Below are 23,541 nucleotides of genomic sequence, written 5' to 3' on the forward strand. Positions count from 1 at the left end.
CCCTTCCTTGCAGAGACGTGGACTGGCAGTCATTTGGGGGTTAGAATAAAAACCATCAAACTGTTGTTAAATACTCAGACCAGGGTCAGTCTGGCGTATAGGGTAATCTGACAGGGTAATATAGGCCGTTCTGACAGGTATGAATGTGGGACAGTTGTGTGACTGTGGGTCCCCCGGTTTTATGGTTGTTGAGCTGTGGCTGTATTTGGGTTGCCGTTGCAAACATTTTCATATGAGTAAAATGCAGTAGCAGCCAGTGTTGTGCAGACTGAAAAAGGTTGCACTTGGAACACAATGCAGAATGTGGTGGATTTTTCCCGTGGTATCGAAGGAACTGCATCATATCCTTTCATGAATTACACCCATGATAGCTACTACACCCATATTTTCCCCACATTAGCCACCCCACTCTCCAACTCCATCCTTCTTCCATTCAGTGGGCGCTCAATACACTACCAACAAATGGCCATTGCTAAATTCCACTTGAAACAATAGCAATGGCTATTGTCTAGGCAGGATGTTCGGGCCTTTTGTGAGGGAATCACACACAGGATGAATACCGGAGAGATCACAGTGCGGCTTATCGAAATGGGGCCACTATTTCACTACCGAATTTTCAAATGGAGGGGCACTTATATGTTGCTGCCTTGGCCTATTTTCTGTCCCAGTCCCACCCTTCACAGTCTTACAGATCTGTGGGTGATCACCAACTTTTATAGGCGGACTGTACATACTAACAGACCTGATACAGATTTGAGACTCCCCCTTTTTTAAGCTCAAAACGTTTTTTTTTTTTTTTAAATGCATATTGCCATTGCTTCAATGTACATCATTGGGGGGAATTAATTTACCCTATTTTTTTTCTTCAAATCTCCCTATTTCTAGTATTTAAATGTTGACATTACGGAAGACTCAACCAGAAAAGCGCACAAATACACCTCGACATATGAAAATGCAAATCCAAACCACTGTATTTACAGATTGGCAAAATTACTAAGAGCAATGAAAGTTCCACTAATCAGGAGTCTGAAATCAGGGTTAAACACAGGAGAATAAAATCATATGTAAATTCGGCCCATGCTGATTAATGGAAGACCACACAATTTCGGCAACTAAGAAAGTAACGATTACTACTCATATGTTCTGACTACAAATGTGTCTACTTAGCCAACAAACCAACTTCACTGCAGCTAGATCTAATCTGAGTCGCCACAAAAGCGTTAATGAATACGAATAAAAATGTTAAGTCATTTTGTGTGCTATCTGCAGAACCTAAAAATGCTGCATCATTCAATTTTCAAAGTCGCACTACAGATCAAATAGAAAAAAGAATAACCCCCCAATCACTAAGTGAAAACATGCCATTATCAGAACCAATCTAACTTCAGTACAGATGGAAGTCAAAACCCAGTTTGGAACACAGACTAAGAAATTAAAAAACAAAATTAAATCTGGACAACATGCGCAAATCATAGAAAAGAAGAAAGAAAAATTAGTAAAACAAATTGCAAGCAGTAGCATGTTGCACCAAGACTGTGTCGTGTCAAACACAAAGGAGGTTATATCTTACCTTCTTTTTGCATTAGCAACAGCTTCAACTGCAAGTCGGAAAGAATGCTCTCAAATGCTACTGTCCCGTAACCATAAATAAGAAGAGCACTATCACTTTCCTTTTCAGAAACCAGAAAACACACGCCCCTTGGAAACAAATTAACTGGCCCTCCCACAGTTGCAAAAGAAAAGGAGAGAATGACAAGGCAGATCTGGGATCACATGCTCCAACATCTTAGCAAATATGACGATAAAGCTACCAACATGTTTACATGCATATGTACCGTCTCCGTTCAAACTGTCATTGGTTCACTGTACGTCGTTAGGGAAATTAATTCAGCTTATATTTTTAAACTCTCCCTCTTCCTATTATTGAAATGTTGGCACGTATGGTGAACTCAACCAGAAAAGCCCACAAATACACCTCGACATATACAAATGCATATCCAAACCACTGTATTTACAGATTGGCAAAATTACTGTGATGAATATAAATTCTGCTATGCTGGAGTCTGAAAATCAGAGTTAAACACAGGTGCATAAAATATGTAAATCACGCCCATAATGATTAGTGGAGGACCACACAAGTTCGGCAATTAGGAGGTGTTCCGACTTCAAATGTGTCTACTTAGCCAAAAAATCAACATCACTACAGCTACATCTAATCTGAATTGCCACAAAAGCGCAGATGAATACCATTAAAAAAGCAAGTCACTTCGTGTGCGTTTTTCTTTACTATCTGTATAACCTCAAAATACGCATCAATCAATAGTCAAAGTCTCGGTGCAGAACAAATAGACAAAAAAACAGCCCCCGAATCACTAAGTGAAAAGATGTTACTGTCAGAACCAACTTAACTTCAGCACAGGCGGAAGTCAAAACCCCCGTTTGGTACAAAAATTAAGGAGTTAAAAAACAAAAACTGGCCTAGACACTGCAAAATGTTAAAAGCAACTCGTAGGTTATATAGAACAGAAGAAAAAACATCAGTAAAATGAATTGCAAGCAGTAGCATGTGCACCAAGACTATATCGTGTCAAACACAAAGGTTATATCTTACCTTCTTCTCACTGCATTAGCAAACAGCTTCAACTGCAAGTCAGAAAGAATGCTCTCAAATGCTACTGTCCCGTTACCATAAATAACAAAAATACCATCACTTTCCTTTTGAGAAACCAGGAAACACGCCCCTTGGAGTCAAATTAACTGGTCCTCCCACAGTTGCAAAAGAAATGCAGAGAATGACAAATCGGGTCTGTGGTCACATGCTCCAATATCTCAGCATATTTCACGATAAAGCTACCAACATTTTTACACGCCCTGAAGTTCAAATATACAGTCTCCTTTGACTTTCTTACGATATGCAGCCTCACTTAAGCTAACAAGGAGCCCCAGTCTTTTTAGGGGTCCTCTGAAAGAGAGGGATGAGCTGTCGTTATGACCACAAAGTAGCAGGCACGATGGAGCATGCAATACTAAAACGATAACAGAAGGCCATCACTCAGAAGATAAAATCTTCCTTTTTGCTACACTTATGAAGTGCATAATAGCGTAATGGAAATAAGAAAGTAATTTTAAAAATCCTGGTTCAAAGAAATAATAAACAAGGGTAACACACATCAAATAGATTAAAATAACCAAAAAATAAAGATGAAGAAGGAAAGAGAAATGTAACCATAAGGTAAAGAGGCATAAAACGAATTTAATACGAATTTTTGGGTTGAGAAGGTTATTTATCATCAGCCATTTCCTGCCACCTTTATATTTTTGATTTGGTCTTAGGGAGAGACAAGTTCTCCTGTTGTTTCAGGGTGCTCCAATATTTCTAAGTTTTGGCACGCACTTTAACGCAGCCACCGTTAAACAGGATCGCAAGAACTGGATGTCAAATGCCACACCAACAAGTGGGCAGTTCTTGTCAGCTGGAGACACAGTTCCTCACTGTGCTAACTAAATTTCTTTCAGGAACTGCAGCAGGTAGTTCAAGACGCCCTAGAATAATGGGTTTCCACAGGGATTTCAAGCACTTCCTACATATGTATTTTGTGCAAAGGAAATTTAAAAAACATGAAAGCCTACATTGTGAACTTTCAGGTGTTTAAAGGTGTCTGTTGACCTACAGAAATCATAATAAATCTCCTGTTAGCACTGATGACAGGCTGAGTAGCATGCAGCTACAGAGAGGGTGGGCGACAATTTTACCTATGGCCCTTAAACATGAAGAAAAGGTCTCCTGTATTCCTAAAGAGAAAGTTCTGAACCCTTGAGGTTTACTTCTGAGCATGGTCCAACGATGGGTAAGTAAAGAGTACATCTATTATTGATGTGTTCTAGTATGTTCGTGCTGGCTCACTTCTTTGTTTATGTCTCTGGTGTAGACGTTTTCTAGCCATCTCTATAGTCAGGTGTTTTCTCTTAGAGAATGGAAATATTTGAAGTAGAATACAGGGAAAGCCATTATATGGGAGAAAGTTGGAGGTATATGCCTGAAAGCACATATGTGGAAAAAGGAGTAAACTATGAAGTAGGCACTGTGTTTTATTCATGAGAGTTAGGTGTGGATACAGATGTTGGCATTTTCAAACATTTACACAATAACATTAGTATACTAATATGCAAAATTAAGAGTTGGACAGGAGTTTGACATGCGTAGATTTAAGAAATTAGAAAACACAACACTACGATATGAGAACGACAACCAATCTGTATTTGGTCCAATCTTGTAAATTTTATTGCAAATATACTATGTTCAGTGTTATATGGATTCATACATGTCATTACTGTCAGTTATTATTAATCAAGCAGGAAAATTTGTAAACATTGCACATCTTTGCAAATCCAGGAAGAAAGTTAGAGCAGCATATATTTTATTATTCCCAATTTAGGTGGGAGCCTCACGATTTTTTAAAATCCAGAATGACAATTTTTAGCTTTCTTATCACAACACCTACTCAAATGCAAGTTATAGGAAAAATAAACTCTCCAACTTCTCACCTAGTGGTGTTCTTAACACCTTCCCCGCCAAGGACATAATGGTTACGTCTATGGCTGCGGCACAGACATAACCATTATGTCCTGGGACCGGCCCTCGGGGGAAGCGCTAGCGCTCCCTCCAAGGGCCGCCCCTCCACCCAACCAGGTCAGGGTTGGAAGGGGAATCGCTTCCCCTTCCATCCCCACCCCCCCCCACCCCCAATCATGTCAGCGCGCAATCCGACATCATCAGAGGGTGCCATTTGCATCCAGCCCGTCTTCTAGAAAGGAGGTACGTTTTTCCTCCGGGTGGGGGGGATTACTAAAAAATATAATGTCTCTATCAGCATTCCTGCTGCCCAATCGCAAGGCGACACCATGGATTTGTGTATGTGTGTGTATGTATAGTGTGGGGGAGCAACCCCTTGGGCAAGGGTCGCTCCCTATGTCGGCCAATATATTTAATCACCGTTTCTGCCACCCTTGGGGGCAGATCGGCCTTTCATTTTTAGGCCGATCTTCCCCCACGGGGGCAGAAGCCTCTAGAAACCAGGGATTGTTTTTGTGTGCGTTTCGTTGTGGTGGTGGGGGCGGCCCCTTGGGCAAGCGTCGCCCGAGGGGCAAAAAGCACTATTGGGCAGTTCTGCTCCCCGTGGGGGTAAATCGGCCTATTTTTTTTTAAGGTCCATCTTCCCCCGGGGGGGGCAGAAGCCACCTAGCGCCAGGGATCATGCATGTGTGGGGTTTGTGTGGGGTGTGGCCCCTTGGGCAAGGGTCGCCCCCCCCCCAAAGGGGGCAATATATTCTATGACATTTCTGCCCCGTTTAGGGTGGATTGGCCTACTTTTCCTTTCGGCCCATCGGCCCCAGGAGGGCAGAAGCCCTAAAGATGCCAGGGATTCTTTTTTTCTTACCTTTGTTTTTTTGTGTTGGGGGGGGTGCCCTCTTTGGCAAGGGTCGGCCCCCAAAGGAGACAAAGCACTGCTGGGTAGTTCTTCCCCCCTTTGGGGCTCATCAGCCTATTTTTTTTAGGCCCATCTGCCCCCAAGGGCAGCAGAATCCACTTAGCGCCAGGGATCATATGTGTGTGTGTGTGTGCTTTGAGTGGGGGGGGGGGGGGGTTTCCCTTGGGCAAGGATCTCCCCCAGACGGGGCAATATATTCTATGCCATTTCTGCCCCCCTTTGGGGCAGATTGGCCTATTTTTTTTTTAGGCCCATCTGCCCCCAAGGGGGGAAGAGAACACTAGACACCAGGGACAATATATAAATGTTTGGTGGTGGGTGTTTGTCAACTGGCGAAGTATTTGCATTTGTGATTATAACAGTTTATTTCTCCTTTTTGTTCTAGTTCAAAGATTTTGCTTCCTTTGCTGTGGCTTGTTGCGGTTTTGACAGTGGTTGTCCTGCGGTTTGCGCAGTTGCATGTTTTAGGTAAGTAAATAAATTTACTCCAAAGGAGTATTGTTGCCATGCATGAATGACATGCTTGTAGGTGGTGTACTAAATGCAGGTTTGTGTGTGAAATTGTCCTTAGATTTATGCATAATGATTATTGTATTGTCTTATGTCTAATTTGCTTTTCTTTTTAGTGGGATATCATTGGTGATTGATCTGGCTGTGCAGAATAGTTGCTGGTGATTCAAGCTTTTTCAGGCAAGTGAGCAGTATAGTTTTTGAGTTTATAACTCTTAGTGATATAGCTACACTTTATTTTTTACATATCTTACACAGTGCTGGTTGTTGGTGGTGCATTTGTCCAGCTACTTTTTGTAGGAAGGATCATGGCTAGCTGTAGGATGACCGCTCAGCAGGTTGTTAGTGTGCTTTTTGAGTGGTCTTCTGACCATGATTATGAGACTGACTATGCATCTGAGGCAGAGGAGGAAGTGCAAGATTCTGGAAGTGAATTTTCTGTCAGAGAGGAATCGTCTGATGATGAAGCCACTCTCAGTGCTGATGAAGTGCCTGTTTTAGAGGATGAAACACTGATGTGCCAATGGTGCAGCAGCCAGCGGCTGAAAGGCTTCCGATTGGAAGACCTTGCACCAAACATGGAGCACACAGTTGCCTGCCTTTACTGGTTTCCCAGGGTGTAGAGTAAATACGGAAAACCTTTTGCCTGTCAACTTCTTACAGTTGTTTATGGATGATGTATTTTTGGAACAGATTGATGAGCAGACTAATTTGTATGCCGAGCAGCATTTGAGGGACAGCGCTGCCAGACTTAGGCCACACTCTAGAGCTAGCACCCAGTGGATTCCCACAAATCTGGAAGAGTTGAAAAAGTTCTTGGGTTTAACTTTTTTGATGGGACTGATAAGGAAGCCATCACTGTCTTCATATTGGACTACTAGTCCCTTGATGGCAAATGCTTTATTTCCTGCAATCAGGAGTCGTAACCGGTATGAGCTTCTTCTTCAGATGTTGCCTTTTGTAGATAATGCTTTAGACTTGCCACAAGATCACCCTGATTCTGAGTCTTTTTAAGATTAGACCTGTCCTTGATCATTTGGTTGATCAGTTTTCAGAGATCTTTGTTCCAGGCAAAGAAATATCTGTAGATGAGTCTTTGGTCCTGTTTAAGGGTCGTTTGGGTTTTAGGCAGTACATACCTATCAAGAGTGCATGGTATGGAATTAATTTGTATATGCTGTCTGAAAGTAATGCAGGATATGTTTATGATTTCCGGGTCTACACTGGTAGGGATTCCAGTATTGACTCCCCTGGTTGTCCACCCACTTTTGGAGTTAGTGAGAAAACTGTGTGGGAACTTGGTAGACGACTGTTTAACAAAGGTCACCATTTATATGTAGATAACCCTTACACTAGAGTTCGGTTATTCAAGGAATTGTTCAGAGTGGACACTGTTGCTTGTGGCACAATCCGATCTAATCGGAAAGGCTATCCAAGAGAGCTTGTCTCTAAAAAACTTGAGAAGGGACAGGGCAGTGCCTTGAGGAATGATGAGCTGCTAACTCTGAAATTTGTAGACAGGACGGATGTGTACATGCTAACTACCATCCATGATGAGAGTACATCCCCTGTGGCTGTTTGGGGTCAAGTTGCTGAAGTGCGCAAACCTGTGTGCATTTTAGACTACAATAAGCACATGGGTGGTGATGATAGAGTAGATCAGAGAATGGAACCTTACACTGCTGTTTGTAAGGCTTATGTCTGGTATAAGAAATTAGAGGTTCACCCGTTCCACTTGGCAACTTTTAATGCTTTTGTTGTGTTCAAGGATAGTTCTCCAGAGTCAAGGACGACATTTGTGAAATTTCGGGAGTCTATCATAGCGAGCCTTATTGTGCTGGAACAGGCAAGAGCTCCTAGCGAAGCAGTGGTGGAGGATGTGGCTAGATTGAAAGATCGTCACTTTTCTGCCATGGCCAAAAAAGACTTTCCTGCTAAGAGGCGTAGAGTCTGTGCTCGAAGAGGTATCAGGAAGGAGACTAGGATGTACTGCTCTGATTGTACTTCAAAGCCTGGACTGTTTGTGGATGGCTGTTTCAGGAGCTACCACACACAGAAAAATACTGGTAAATACCATGAGCGTAAACTGCTGTTTTATATTTTCATATGTTCAGTTTCACGGTTGGCATTACTATCATGTATTCAGTTAGAGCTTTTGTGTTTGTAGTTTTGTACTTATCTATAATTAGTGGTTTCTTTGTTGTTTAAAAACAAACAGAAAAAGTGATGGCGGTGTGCATGCATTGGCGCTTGGCTGGCGGTGTGTGTGCGGTGGCGCTTGGCTAGCGGTGTGCATGGGGTGGCGCTTGGCTGGCGGTGCCGGCCAAACGCCAGTCCACACACTCCCATCAGCTGGTGTGATTGCTGTATCAAGCATGTGGGCGTATGAAAATGATGGGCCCTTGAATGGCGCTGTCTGTTGATGCTTGTGTTATAATATGCTGGGCCCGCTGCTGGCCGCGTGAATGGTCTTGTGCATGGCATGTATGAAAGGTGTGTGAATGGACTGTAAAACAATTGATGCCTTGATGCGGCTTTACAGCTCACGAGCTGTGAGCCATTGGTTCAGTTTTTTGGCCTTTCAGTTATTAACAGTGCATTTAATTTTTGTGAAATCTCTTGTTGATAAAACTTGATCTACTGAACCATCACTCACCCTCGTGCCAAATCCAACCAGTATGTGTGGTAAAATTGACAAAACCTGCTCCGCTATAAACAGGCGTCGCAGCACACCCGTGATATGCTAGGTGTCTCGGGTGCAACCCTGATGATGAAGCATGCGACCAACTTGGTTGCTGAGTGAAGGATCTTTTTAACATAACCCAAGTGCATTTCTTTTCACAATTTCAGTGTTTGGAACATCACAGAAGTACGTGGACACATCAAAATGATATATGACAAAACTACCTGTGTTTGGTGGCGAGGGGGCACCTATGGTTTTGGTCCCTGGTGCGGCCTTCATCTAGGGAAACCTACCAAACCCAGACATTTTTTGTAAACGAGACATCCCAAGAAGTCCAAGGAGGTGTGGCTTGTGTGGATACCCCAACATTTTCTTACCCATTCTCCTCTGCAAACCTCAAAATTTGCATAAGAAGCATTTTTTCCTCACTTTTCTTTGAAGGATCAACATTCCGTCACAAATCTCCTACCACCCTGCATTCCCCTCAGTCTCCCAAGTAATATGATACCTCACTTGTGTGGGTCCCCAAAGCAGAGTCAGCCTAAAGATGTATAAAAGAAAAATATGTGCTTATCAACTCGCTGTGCTATCCCCTCAATCTCTACAGGTTTTTGCCCTTTTTCTGTAGTAGGCACCTGGGACACCTATACAAGTGAGGTACCATTTTTATCAGGAGACTTGAGGGAACGCTGGGAGGAAGGAAATTTGTGGCGCCTCTCAGATTCCAGAACTTTGTGTCACCGAAATGTGAGGAAAACGTTTTTTTTGCCACATTTTGAGGTTTGCAAAGGATTCTGGGTATCAGAACCTGGTGAGAGCTCCACAAGTCACTCCACCCTGGATTCCACTAAGTGACTAGTTTTCAAAAATGCCCGGTTTGGTAGGCTTCCCTAGGTGCCGGATGAGCTAGAGGCCAAAATCTACAGCTAGGGACTTTGCAAAAAAGACGTCAGATTTCAATGTAAAAATGTGATGTGTCCATGTTGCGTTTCCTGTCACGTGCATACGGCCCACCCACGTAAGTGAGGTACCATTTTTTATCGGGAGACTTGAGGGAACACAGAATAGCAAAATAAGTGTTATTGCCCCTCATCTTTCTCTATAGTTTATCCTTCCAAATGTAAGACAATGTGTAAAAAAGACATCTCTTTGAGAAACGCCCTGTAATTCACATGTTAGTATGGGCACCCCGGAATTCAGAGATGTGCAAATAACCACTGCTTCTCAACACCTTATCTTGTGCCCATTTTGGAAATACAAAGGTTTTCTTGATACCTATTTTTCACTCTTTATATTTCAGCAAATGAATTGCTGTATACCCGGTATAGAATGAAAACCTATTGCAAGGTGCAGCTCATTTCTTGGCTCTGGATACCTAGGGTTCTTGATGAACCTAGAAACCCTATATACCCCCGCAACCAGAAGTGTCCAGCAGACGTAACAGTATATTTCTTTCAAAAATCTGACATCGCAGGAAAAAGTTACAGAGTAAAACTTGGAGAAAAATGGCGGGTTTTTTTCTTTCACCTCTATTTCAATATTTTTTTATTTCAACTGTTATTTTCTGTAGGAAACCCTTGTAGGAGCTACACAAATTACCCCTTGCTGAATTCAGAATTTTGTCTACTTTTGAGAAACGTTTAGCTTTCTGGGATCCAGCATTGGTTTCACACCCATTTCTGTCACTAACTGGAAGGAGGCTGAAAGCACAAAATCGTGAAAATGGGGTATGTCCCAGTAAAATGCCAAAATTGTGTTGAAAAATTGGGTTTTCTGATTCAAGTCTGCCTGTTCCTGAACGCTGGGAAGATGGTGATTTTAGCACTGCAAACCCTTTGTTGATTCCATTTTTAGGGAAAAAAACATAAGCCTTCTTCTGCAGCCCTTTTGTTCCCCATTAACTTTTTTACAAAAAATGAAATTTTTCCTGTATTTTGGCTACTTTCTTGGTCTCTTTCAGGGGAACCCACAAAGTCTGGGTACCTCCGGAATCCCTAGGAAGTTGAGGAAAAAAGGACGCAAATTTGGCCTGGGTAGCTGATGTGGACAAAAAGTTATGAGGGCCTAAGCGCGAACTGCCCCAAACAGTCAATAAAAGAGGCCTGGCACCTGAGGGGGAAAAGGCCTGGCAGTGAAGGACTTAAAGAAATAAACTCTATTTACAATTCAAATGAGTGTATCATATATTTCGTGATGTTTGTTGTCTGACTTACATAGCAAATATTTTCAAGGCTCAGTCAGTTCGTGCACAACTCTGTTGATTTGTTGGGTCGCCAACCAGTAATACTTATGCTGCACCTAATCCCAGTCTCCTTGCCAATAAAGTGTGAAAATCGTAAACAATATTGGATTGCATGACCAGGCTCATCCTTTTTTTATTTCGTCCGATAGCTCGAAAAGCAAGATACGCAATTTTTACAGCTAAACAACATTAGGAAAGACGGGGGGCGTGGCTTGAGGCCGATGGAGCAGCACGCGTAAAGCGGAGCTACCGGCGGCCTCCGATCTTCGCACAAATATCCTGACTCCCCTGCCCCGGTGATCACCAGGAAAGATCCGAGGCATGCGGCGAAGCCCCCGGAGCACTACCCTACACAAGCTGCGAGGGGATCGGCCGGCTGAGCGGGCGGACGGCCAGGTAGCTGAAGCGCAGCCGCTGGACAAAATGGCGGCACCGTGGAGACACATACTAGTAAGGGCACCCCGGAAATCAAATAACCAATGCTTCTCAACACCTTATCTTGTGCCCATTTTGTAAATACAAAGGTTTTCTTGATACTATTTTCACTCTTTATATTTCAGCAAATGAATGGCTGTATACCCGGTACAGATGAAAACCCATTGCAAGGTGCAGCTCATTTATTGGCTCTGGGTACCTAGGGTTCTTGATGAACCTACGAGCCCTATATATCTCTGCAACCAGAAGAGTTCAGCAGACGTAACGGTATATTGCTTTAAAAAATCTGACATCATAGGAAAAAGTTACAGAGTAAAACGTGGAGAAAAATGGCTGTTTTTTTAACGTCAATTTCAATATTTTATTTCAGCTTTTATTTTCTGTAGGAAAACCTTGTAGGATCTACAAAAAATTACCTCTTGCTGAATTCAGAATTTTGTCACCTTTTCAAAAATGTTTAGCTTTCTGGGATCCATCATTGGTTTCACACCCATTTCTGTCACTAACTGGAAGGAGGCTGAAAGCACACAAAATAGTAAAAATGGGGTATGTCCCAGAAAAATGCCCACATTGTGTTGAAAATTGGGTTTTCTGATTCAAGTCTGCCTGTTCCTGAAAGCTGGGAAGCTGGTGATTTTAGCAAACTCTTTGTTGATGCCATTTTCAGGAGAAAAAAAAAAAAAAACAAGCCGCCCTCTGCAGCCTTTTTTTCCCAATTTTTTTTTGGAACAAAATTTTCGCTGTATTTTGGCTAATTTCTTGGTCTCCTTCAGTGGAACCCACAAATTCTGGGTACCTCTAGAATCCCTAGGATGTTGGGGAAAAAAAGGACGCAAATTTGGTGTGGTAGCTTATGTGGACAAAAGGTTGTGAGGGCCTAAGCGCGAACTGCCCTAAATAGCCAAAAAAAGGCTGGCACCGGAGGGGGAAAAGGCCTGGCAGCGAAGGGGTTAAATGCTGGCATGTATGAAGCAGGCACGGAGGAAAAGCTGTGATCACTGAATTACATGAGCTTTAAATGGGGCTAGTGACATAGTTTTCAATTCATTGTTATTATTTATTTCTTGATTAGTTCAAACCATTGCCATACATATGTACCATGTGTGCTTAAAATACACTGAACAGGTTAGATACAAAACATATACATGGCCCGTCGTTTCCCTTGTTGCAAATTATTACAGTGCTTGGGTGCCTTGCGGTGCTAAAAAACAAACAGATCGAATGCAAACATTAAAATAATGCATGGCCAAACTTTTCCCTGTTAAAAAAATGATCTAGAAAGGCATAAACACACAAGTATATAATAGATAAAATAATTTAAGCATTCTCCATAATCTCGGGATACAAAGTCGATCCTCAAAACTGACTGGTTATACTATGAAATAATCTAGTAGAAGGTCTTAGTTTTTGTGTCTACCAATATAAGCAGACTAACACTGCAGTGAGGAGTGGCAGGTAGCAGCAGAAATTATGCAACTTGGAAGACTCCAAGAGTAAAGTGCAGCTGTGCATGAGCGCCCTCCTACTACACTCCTCATAACTGGACCGAGGCAAAAGGTGGCAGAAGCTGTGCTATTAGAGTGGCCCGAGGATAAAGTAGAGACTAGAAGCCAAATACTATATCAAGTGCTAGTATGCAGCCTAAAGTAGAGCATTTTCACGCTAGACCATAACAGTTGTTCAAGAGGAAATGAAAACAGAGAGTAAGTGAACCTATGTAGACACCAAATACAGTATTTACAATATTTCCCAAAAGTTCCCTGATCAATTGAATTGGCTTCCAGGATGCCTAGGCCAGAGGATCTCAGGCCAAGCCCTAGTTCCAGACCAGATAATGAGTCTTGGACAAGATAAGCTCTAATTACTCATAATTGCCAGGCTCGGGTCGGCACTTCTTGCATGAGTTGCAGCTTACAGATCCCCCAGCTACAATGGTAAAACCCTCTGGGTTGGTTGCGCCCAATTCAAGGCTCCTTAGCAGCTTCAACCCGTTCTCTGGCCAGAACGCTTTTATTTTTTTTACCCTGTGGAGTACACAGTTCATTCGAACATCATTTCGACTAAAGTCGGATACCTCCGCCTCACTGCATGTCATTATTCCTCTTTCGTTGAATTTCCTGCGTAAGAGTACACAGCGAACTTCAAAGGCAGCTTTCCACAGACAACACGTGGATGAAGTCCTCAGAGCCTTGGCTGCATAACCTGCGGTTTCCCTGGGCTTCCGTCCTTCTCCATGGAGGATAATGGTTTAGAACTGGCAGTACCCCTAAGTATGTATTTTACTAACTTTCCCTTCATCGGATTACCGTTGAGTACAGCTAAATAGCTTTGAGGTATCCATTTTGTATAGTTGCTGAGTATTAGACATCCATGGCTGCGCCTAGCAAGGGTAGCTTTATCGTTCAGAAGAGGTAGGACTTTGGTATTGGATTTTATTAACCTTTTAAATTATTTTCTGCTCCCAAACAGATAGGAGGCTTAGGGTAGTTAAAAGACAGAAAGAAGAAAGCTCTCATAGGCGAACGGGCCCTCTCACTTATTTCCAGTCAGAGGTGGTGTCCTAGAGAGCCCTACCTTGCAAGTTTGGGGATATAATTCACAAAAGCCGCCTGTTGGGTCAAAGTTTGCTTTACTAGGCTAAACTCCAACCTAATTTGAGCAGCAGGCATGTATGCTGGCTGATGAAAAATGGACATGTAAATTTTCGTTACCTTGTTGTCCAGAGTGATGCTGTCCCGGCCCCATATGGCCTCATTCCCATTTGTCAACATGAGAAGAACCTTGGCTTGAGCCAATTGTTATAATGGAGTTAGCGATGGCCCTTTCAACTTTCTGTGCAGTGAACTTAAGTCAACAGCCAAAGCATTAACTTTCCTCCTAATCTCATACAAGTGGGCGGTAAATCTACCACTGGCAATAAACAAAAACACTCCAAGGTACCTATTGGCTCTACCTTATCTCTGCCAAGAAACCATGTATGGTTTTTCAATCCTTTCCCCATGGAGTTTTTGAGTTTTGGTCTTTTTCGTGTTTATAGTCAGACCGTTGTTTGTAGAATATACCAGAGTGGCATCTAAGAGCTGTTGCAGCCCCACCTTAGTCCTGCTGACTAGCACTAGGTCGTCTGCATAGAATAGATTGGAAAGCTGAATACCATACAGTTTTGGGGCATGGCAGTTTACATTATTTAAAGTTGGCGGGAGATCAGCAAGGAATAATTAACAAGCACTGGCATAGCCAACAGGTCTAGCCTTTGGGACCATATAAGTATTTAGCCATGCAGCACATTATCCTGGGTGCCACAACTTCAACTTGGAAGCTTTGACACTAACAGGCACATTAGAGCACTGCACCTAGAAGTAGTTATAGTGTTATATCCCTGTGCCTACCAAATATAAAATGCTGACACATGCAGATATGAAAACAATAAATAAAACAATGGCGGAAGCATACAAATTGCTGTCATTTATTGGCACCTTTGTGCAATTTCAAAGGGGATCTTGACGGAAAAAACCAAGAGCGTTTGTCACCACTCCTTAATGCACGTCACACAGCTGGGCCGGGGAGTGATTTTCACTGCTACTATCCTGTAAATAACAGGGAGGAGAATAAGTGTCTGTAAAAGATAAAGCGTGGTGTTCATGTCTGAACTTGTTGCATGATGGAGGAATACAGGTTGTCTGTTCTCTCCTTGCTTTGGGGCCTTGAAATAGAGTACAGTACCAACCAGCACACTTCTGTGTAATCAAGGGAATGCTCTTCCAAAGCGCTCATGAGGGGCGTTCAGGGAAACAAAATGGAGTAAGGGGTTAAGGGCAGTGGCATGATGGGAGGGTAACTCAGTGAGGGAAACAGAAACAAATCCTCCCAAAAAATGACGATTGCATCCGAGAGAGGATATGGCATAACATTCATGGCTGCCGACTTTGAAACCTGGGGAACAGGGTTCGAGTCTTGGCATCTTCTCTCTGTGTGCCTTCCAAAAATTAAATGCCGACACATGCTGATCTGAAAAATGTAAGTATAACAATGGTGAAAGCCAACAAACTGCTGCCATTTATTGGCGCCTTTGTGCAATTTCAAAGGGGATCTGGACGGAAAAAACCAAGAGCGTTTGTCACCACTCCTTAATGCACGTCACACAGCTGGGCCGGGGAGTGATTTTCACTGCTACTATCCTGTAAATAACAGGGAGGAGAATAAGTGTCTGTAAAAGATAAAGCGTGGTGTTCATGTCTGAACTTGTTGCATGATGGAGGAATACAGGTTGTCTGTTCTCTCCTTGCTTTGGGGCCTTGAAATAGAGTACAGTACCAACCAGCACACTTCTGTGTAATCAAGGGAATGCTCTTCCAAAGCGCTCATGAGGGGCGTTCAGGGAAACAAAATGGAGTAAGGGGTTAAGGGCAGTGGCATGATGGGATGGTAACTCAGTGAGGGAAACAGAAACAAATCCTCCCAAAAAATGACGATTGCATCCGAGAGAGGATATGGCATAACATTCATGGCTGCCGACTTTGAAACCTGGGGAACAGGGTTTGAGTCTTGGCGTCTTCTCTCTGTGTGCCTTCCAAAAATTAAATGCTGACACATGCTGATCTGAAAAATGTGAGTAAAACAATGGTGAAAGCCAACAAACTGCTGCCATTTATTGGTGCCTTTGTGAGATTTCAAAGGGGATCTTGACAGGAAAAAAACAAGCGTGTTTGTCACCACTCCGTAAGGCACGTCACATAGCTTGGCCTGGGGAGTGCTTTTCTCTGCTGCAATCCTGTAAATAACGGGGAGGAAAGCAAGCGTCTATAAAAGACGCATTGCTGTGTCCATGAAGTGGGCGTCGCGCTGATCCAGAAAAACTTGTGCATTCTGCAACACAAAGTGTGCGTGAACTCAAAAGGAACAAGCTGGCGCCCAAAGTAAACAAAACACAAACACTTAACATGAGCAGAGGCAGGCCAACAAAAAAAAAAGTGCACTCACAGTATCCTAAATAACCTGAAGCATAAGAGCACATACAACAGGGGCAGTCCTCATGGGAGGATATAAAAGTCCAAAAGGAGGGACTACTAACGGTATTCACCAAACAAAAGTTGGCATTTACAAAGGGCAGCAAGAGGAACCAATGAAAAAGACGGGGTGCTTGAAGCCCAAACTGGAGATACAGCATGTCTCAAAGAGAGCTGCCTAGGCGAGACTTACAAATGGTCGGAGTCAACACACAGACCTGCTTTAAGCCATCCCCCAATTTAACACATATCTACAAGTTTGTATGAAGCATTTGTAATGCCTTTAGGAGACCAACAGGGATGTTCCATTCTACCACTTTTTTTCCACAGTTTTCCCCGGTCAACACTGTCAAAAGCAGATTTGTAATCTATAAAGCACTGATACACTGGCTATTTATACATTGTTGAGAAATCATTAGCAAGGAAAGTGCCATGTTAGTTGTTGTCCCTATATGCTTAGTGAAGCAGCTTTAATTTAAAGGGATTATGGTGTTTTCCTCAGCCCATACCTGTAATTCTTCTAACATGGTCCATGAAAAGTATTTGGCCTCATTATCAATTAGGGCCACAAGACCATAATTTCCTGGATTTCCTTTATTTCTCTTTTGTGTATGGGAGAGATAATTGGGCCATTCCATGGGGTGAGGAATCAGTGACAGCCTACAATGAAATTAAACAGTGGGGATATTTGTTCTCCCCAGTAAGAGGGCTCTTCCTGGTAGATTGCCGATAGAATCACATTCGGATATAGAAATATAGTCTGGACAAGAAGAATATAATCTTGAGGGAGGGTACAGATCCTGCTTTTTTGGCAAATTCTACTAAAATACAATACGGTTGAAGGTGGTTTTGTTTATTTCATAGTGTCTTAGTTTGAAACACCTTGCCATTTTCTTGTAGCATAACCACCAGTAATCGATCTTGTCTTCTGAGATCCAAGCCTAGAAAACATGGGAAAAGGCTCACTATGAACTTGGTTAGATTATAATCTGGCTATACCAAAGCCTACCATCAGTCAGAATTCACTTGATTTAAGAATGCATTTTCACGGACAACGCCAGATGGTGGTCTAGAAGCAAGAGAACACCCAAAGAGGAATCTCAGCCATTCTTTAGTCATTTGACAGAGACAGGTCACGCTCATTGCCAATACACGGAGATGTAGACTACATCCCCAGATCAAGGACCATCTACTCAATATCACTGTTTCCCCATGCCGCCTTTCTTTACCCATTCCAGCATGCACGTTCCTATTGGAACTACAGTCTTCATAGGAAAAGAAATAGAAGACAGAAAACAGATAGCCACCATCCACAGCAACAAAAGCAAAATGATTCACCATCATTTATAGTACATTTATTTACATGGGCACCTAGCAGTACCAAAAGATCCCTACCACTGGTGAAGTACCCCAGGTTTCCATACTTACTCCTGCCATCTTCAACCTCTACATGGGGCCCACTGGGCTCTAATCACAGATAACAGTATAAAGATTTGCCAACATACAGACAAAACAGAACACTACCTGCAAGTCTTATCTGCTCAAGACATCCAACGCCTCAAACACTGCCTGCACCTTACCCAGATCTGGATGTCCTGTCCTGATGATCTGCTCAAGACATCCAACACCTCAACTACTGCCTGCACCTTACCCAGATCTGGATTTCATGCGCCTGTCTGAAGCTCAAACCAGCCAAGACAGAAATCATGGTATTTGCCAAGAACAACGAGCAAGACATAGCACACACCTGGCTAAACAACATGATTTTTTTAAACATATTTCTTTATTAATATGTGAAAGCACACATTACAGTACAGTGAAATATTATTATTGATGCATCTCCAATCAACAAATGCAAACATGTCAGAAGTAGAGATCAGGTTACTAATAGTACAGGTTAGCATGTAGCAGACAGGCTCTAGTGATCAAAACTAGTTGTCGATAGAAGCTGTCTCATATCAACTGAAAAGCATTACACATATTGGAAATTTATAATTAGTACAAAGTAAGCATACTATAAATTGAATAAAACCAAACATTATATAAACACTCCCCATCCTCCTGTCTCTCCCCTCCTGGTTCCTTCCAGCCATCTTATTGTGCAGTGATAAGGGGGATACTTTGTTTATTATTTCCTTTTTTTGTTTATTTTGTATACACTTCTACAGTCAATAAAGAGTAATCTACATATGACTGAGATTATTCAGTCATGTTTAGGTATATTCATTTCTTCCACTGGGGGTGTGCTTTCAGTCCCACCTTCTCCGTCCCCTACACCACAGGCCTCGAGAATTTACCCCCCCAGGCTCAGAGGACCTCTGCCACCATTGCATCTCTACATGTTCTCCTCATACATGCCTCTTCCACTCCAGCCCATTCAATTAAATGATTTTCCTGTCCATGTCTGAGGGGGGTCGAGGACTCAACCAATGTATTGCAATTCACCTTTTTGCTACCATAAGCCCCAGCAGTGCATATTTCCTACTCATTGTCTTTTTTGTGTTATCGGGGGTAAGCCCCAGCAAACATCAGGTAATCTGACACTGCACTGTCCCAGCCTGTTGCGAGCTTTAGTTGGGAGAGTACATCCACCCAGAAAGATACAACAATCATGTTATACAGTGCCATAACGTGCAAAAAATCAGCTTCAGCAGCTCCACATCGGGGACAATGCTGACCTCTGCTGTGGTAGATGGAATGTAAACTTTTATGGGAGAGATAAACTACTTTCACAATGCTGGGGTAGATGGAATGTAAACTTTTAAGGGAGAGGTTTCCACATGCATAATTCTATACTGTATGTGTTTGAATCGATCGCAAGTGGACGCCTTAAGGACCCTTGCATAAATTCTATGCCAGTCCTATGGGGTGATAGGCATGTCACTGAAACGTTGCCAAGTCTTCTCTGTATGTAGTGGTGCTACCTGTTTGTCCATATGAAGAGCCTTATACAAATGTGTTATGAGCCTACGTCCACATGCAATAGATAACAGTCATCATACTGTATTGTTTATAAACAGTGTCAGTGATAGAAAGTCTCTAACAGTGGTTATGTACTGAAACACCCACTCCTAATACAGTATTTTTTAATCTTGAATAAATTGCTATGTTTTCAGTCCTGCATACTTTCTTCCTTATGCTGTTTCTGTTACATCTCTGCATTTCTCCCAAATCCGCCCCATTTCATAATTTACCATGCTTTCACTCCCCCACTGGTATTTCTTTCACAGTATCATTCAGGCATTGCATCAGCAGCTCCTGTTCAAGTCCATCTTCACTTATTCTTGTTTCCTCCTCTCTGGACCATTCCTCCCACACCATCATTCGGTCTGTCACACCCAGCTGTCTTTGCATCACTTTCCTCTTTCTATGCCTAGCTTACTTCATTCTATTTTCCTCTTCTCTCAGTTTAATCTTTTTAGCTTTATTCCCTCTCACAACGGCATTCATTATTTGTCTGCCTTTCCATGTTTCAGTCCTGTCCCCCTCCACTGGTCTTCACTCTTTCTTCCAAAGTTTTCTTCTTTGTCTCATTAAAAGCTTGCCTCCACAGTCTGTGGCTTTGAGGAACTGCAAGCAACATGTGCCATTATCACTCAGAACTGAATTTTCTGTGCTGCACTGCCTAGTGAACTTTAGGGGTAATTAAAAGGGAAAGGGAAAACATAGAAAAGGCTGCTGCTGTCACTTTCAAAACTATTTTCAAACATTGAATATACCCTTATAGCCCTCCGTAGGGGACTATACTGGCCATTAAAGGCCCACTCCAGCGTTTAATAAGGGAGCGGGTCTTTAATGGCCAGTACAGTGGCCAGAGTGCTCTAATTAGTAAAACAAAGTCCTCACAAAGCCCGAGGCTCCGTGAGACCTTTGTTCTCAGCAACAGCTGTGAAAGACATACATTGGAATGTTGGTGCTCTGGGGTTCTACTAGCCATTAGAAGCCCGGAGCAACCCAACCCATTGTCTCCAATGGAGGACTCAACATTCCAATGTTCTAATTCAATGTAATACCACTCCGGGGTGTGTAATTTAATAACATATCTACTTGTCCATGGAATAGGTTGCTTCTTAAATCTACTTGTCCTGTAAAAAATCCACTGGTCCCTTTGGTGCCATTGTATTGCAGCGACAAATTATGACAGCAGTCTCATTATGTAAGAACTCTGATAATAGCCTCTATGATTATGCCAGGGTGACTACTATAGTAAGGTTTGAATGCTTGTAATTTCAATTCCTACTATAGCAACTTCTTTATTTTGCCACCTTTCAGCAGATCTACATACTGGGGCTGGAGGAAGCAGTAAGTAATATTTCTAGGGCTGGAATGCCTTTGAGACTGCAAAGCTACTAACTTGCACGTTTTAATGATTTTCACCAGCTCTTCTCTATTCATGCCCCATAATGAGAAAGGTTGGAAATTTACTTCTGACAATGGCAGGAGTAGAACTTCTTTCAGGGTTGGGGAAAAAAACTTTCCCTCCAGCCACTTTGTTCCCAACCAACCCTGGAAGAACCTCTCCTTCTGCCCTTGTCAGGAGTAAATGATCAACCTTTCCCAGTATGGGAAAAGATTAGGAAAGAGCTTTTGAAAATCTTTAAAACATGCAAGTAAGTAGGTTTGTATATATTCAAAGGCATTCCAGACCTCGAACTACTGCTTATCGCTTCCTCCAGCCCCAGAATGCAGATCTGCGGAAAGGTGACAAAGCAGGGCAATTGCTACAGTAGGGCATGAAATTGCTAGCATGCCAGCCCTACTATAGTATGAGCATTGGCATAATCAGAGACGCTGTTGTCAGAGCTCTTACATAATGAGACTGCTGCCATAATTTGTCGCCACACTACATGGCACCAAAGAGAGATGTAGATTTTGTTACAGGACAAGTAGCTTTAAGAAGCAACCTGTCCCATGGACAACTAGATATTTTATTGAATTCCACACCCCTGAAGCAGCCTTCTTGTTAGGGTACTTGATACTTGAAAGAAATGTAAATATGTGGAAGTTGTCAACCATCAAATGTAAAAGCTGTTTGGAAGCCAGTATAGGCCTTAATTGAAGGCATTGAGAAGTAATGCAAGGATCTTATCAGCTCAGTTCTGGAGTGTGCCCTTTTAATGCACACACAAATTGTTTTTAAAGTACGTACAGTCAGTGCATATTAGTATAATATATATTGAAAGCACGTATTTTATATTAAACACTAAATCTTTTTTTAACATTTTGGAGCAGGTCGTCTTCTACTGAGTAGAATGCATACATATTCACATCACTTGTTGCCACTAGCAGAGACCTAGTAGCAAAAGCCACTAGTCCTCACAGCACCAATGAGAAATCAATTCTGTTATTCGCTGATCACATATTGACCTGTTCGGTCACTGCGTTAACGAATCGTGGTTTCATAATGTAAGACTCCATCTCCCATTGAATAATTTAATTTGCATTTATTGTTCATGCAAAGTGTGCATCGTTAGCCTGAAGGTGAAAAAGTAATTAATGTTATCCACTGGGCTCAATAGCCATTACCAAAAACACTTATATTCTCAGCTGTCATTGTGGTTTACACAAGCAAGTCTACACGGCGAAAGGGGACCAATTGCAGCTGACCTGTTATGTTTACTGCAGTAACCGGATAACATACATGATCCTAACCACAGCAAGAAAGGAAGGAGCTCACCTGCTGCTGCAGTCTAGCTCTGTACTCAGACACCTGAACATCCATCCTCAGCGCCGCTAAATCCCCAAAAGAACGAGCATGAAACCGGCACTGCACGTACTTCCTGTCCAGACAGACGTTTCCTGCTGCCTATAGCAGCCTGCAAGCGCGACTGGAGAGCAGCGCCGGTCGCTCTGCGTAGCAACTTCTTTCTGAAGCAATGTCCTGCAAATGCAGCACAAAACAAAGCGTAAATAAATGTTGTCGATATATGTTTAAAAAATAGAGAGGAAAAAATAGCACTTTGGAAACACGTTTATGAGTATAAAGATATCCCTCTTTCTACAGCAATACAAATATAAATAATATCTAATAGCTAGAGCAAAGGTACACATCTGTTTCTCAGGGAAAAATATCAAATACTTTCTTTGGGGTACAGTAGGTGACTCGTATACTAGCGCGCATACCTCTTCCACCCAAGATGGCGGCGACATTAGTCCAGTAATTCCTCTTGTCCTTCTTTTGTTTCTCTGGCAAGTTTAGGATTTACAACATAGTGGAAAAGCTAAGTGGCGCTCAGGTTTTTCAGTAAAGTGAGTTTTCCTCATAAGCTAGAAAAAGATATACACTTCAAATAAGCCCGAGTGAATTTCTTTTCACATTCAAGTTTCATATTTTAATTATAGCCAATTGTATAACTATAAACATTAGTACAAGCGCTATTTTACAAATATTTACATGTTGCTAGACCTGTACGTTTCAAAAACAGTCTGCCATATTCTTAACAAAGGCTTAATTTAAATTGAACCTTGTATTTCCTAATGTTATTTAGCTGTAAAAATTGCGTACCTTGCTTTTCGAACTATCAGACGAAATAAAAGAAGGATTAGCCTGGTCATGCAATGCAATACAATACCGTTTACGATTTTGACACTTCATTGACAAGGAGACTGGGATTAGGCGCTATTGCAGCATAAGTATTACTGGTGGGTGACCCAACAAATCAACGGAGTTATGCACGAACTGACTGAGGCTTGAAAATATTTGTTATGTAAGTCATATAACAAACAACACGAAATATAGGTTAAAGTCTATTACAATTCAAATAAGTGTATTTCTTTAACCCCTTCGCTGCCAGGCCTTTTCCCTTCCTGGTCCGAGCCTTTTTTTGGCTATTTGGGGCAGTTCGCGCTAAGGCACTCATAACTTTTTCTTCACATAAACTAGCCATGCCAAATTTGTGTCTTTTTTGTCAACATCCTAGGGATTCTAGAGGTACCCAGACTTTGTGGGTTCCCTTGAAGAAGATCAAGAAATTAGCCAAAATACAGCGAAAATTTCGTTTTTTAAAAAAGAAATGGGAACAAGGGCTGCAGAAGGCGGCTTGTGGTTTTCCCCCTGAAAATGGCATCAACAAAGGGTTTGCAGTGGTAAAATCACCATCTTCCCAGCTTTCAGGAACAGGCAGACTTGAATTAGAAAACCCAATTTTTCAACACAATTTTGACATTTTACTGGGA

At 42.2% G+C, this 23,541-nt stretch overlaps 1 protein-coding gene across 2 annotated transcripts in view; it reads right to left on the reverse strand.

The window, feature by feature from the left end:
* Nucleotides 1-22,246, reverse strand: part of RARS1 (arginyl-tRNA synthetase 1) — a 230,040-nt gene extending 207,794 nt beyond the window's left edge. The window contains exon 1 of one of the 2 annotated variants that reach the window (XM_069199348.1): nt 22,043-22,246. In XM_069199348.1, coding sequence (XP_069055449.1) covers nt 22,043-22,087 — 45 coding nt within the window. In that variant the 5' untranslated portion in view covers nt 22,088-22,246. Of the gene's footprint in view, nt 1-1,570; nt 1,618-22,042 lie in introns of those variants that run through there. The other variant, XM_069199349.1, reaches the window with a different exon arrangement.
* Between the last annotated feature and the right edge of the window lie 1,295 nt (nt 22,247-23,541).

Source organism: Pleurodeles waltl, chromosome 7 (genome assembly GCF_031143425.1).
Source record: "Pleurodeles waltl isolate 20211129_DDA chromosome 7, aPleWal1.hap1.20221129, whole genome shotgun sequence".
NCBI classification, from domain to species: domain Eukaryota; kingdom Metazoa; phylum Chordata; class Amphibia; order Caudata; family Salamandridae; genus Pleurodeles; species Pleurodeles waltl.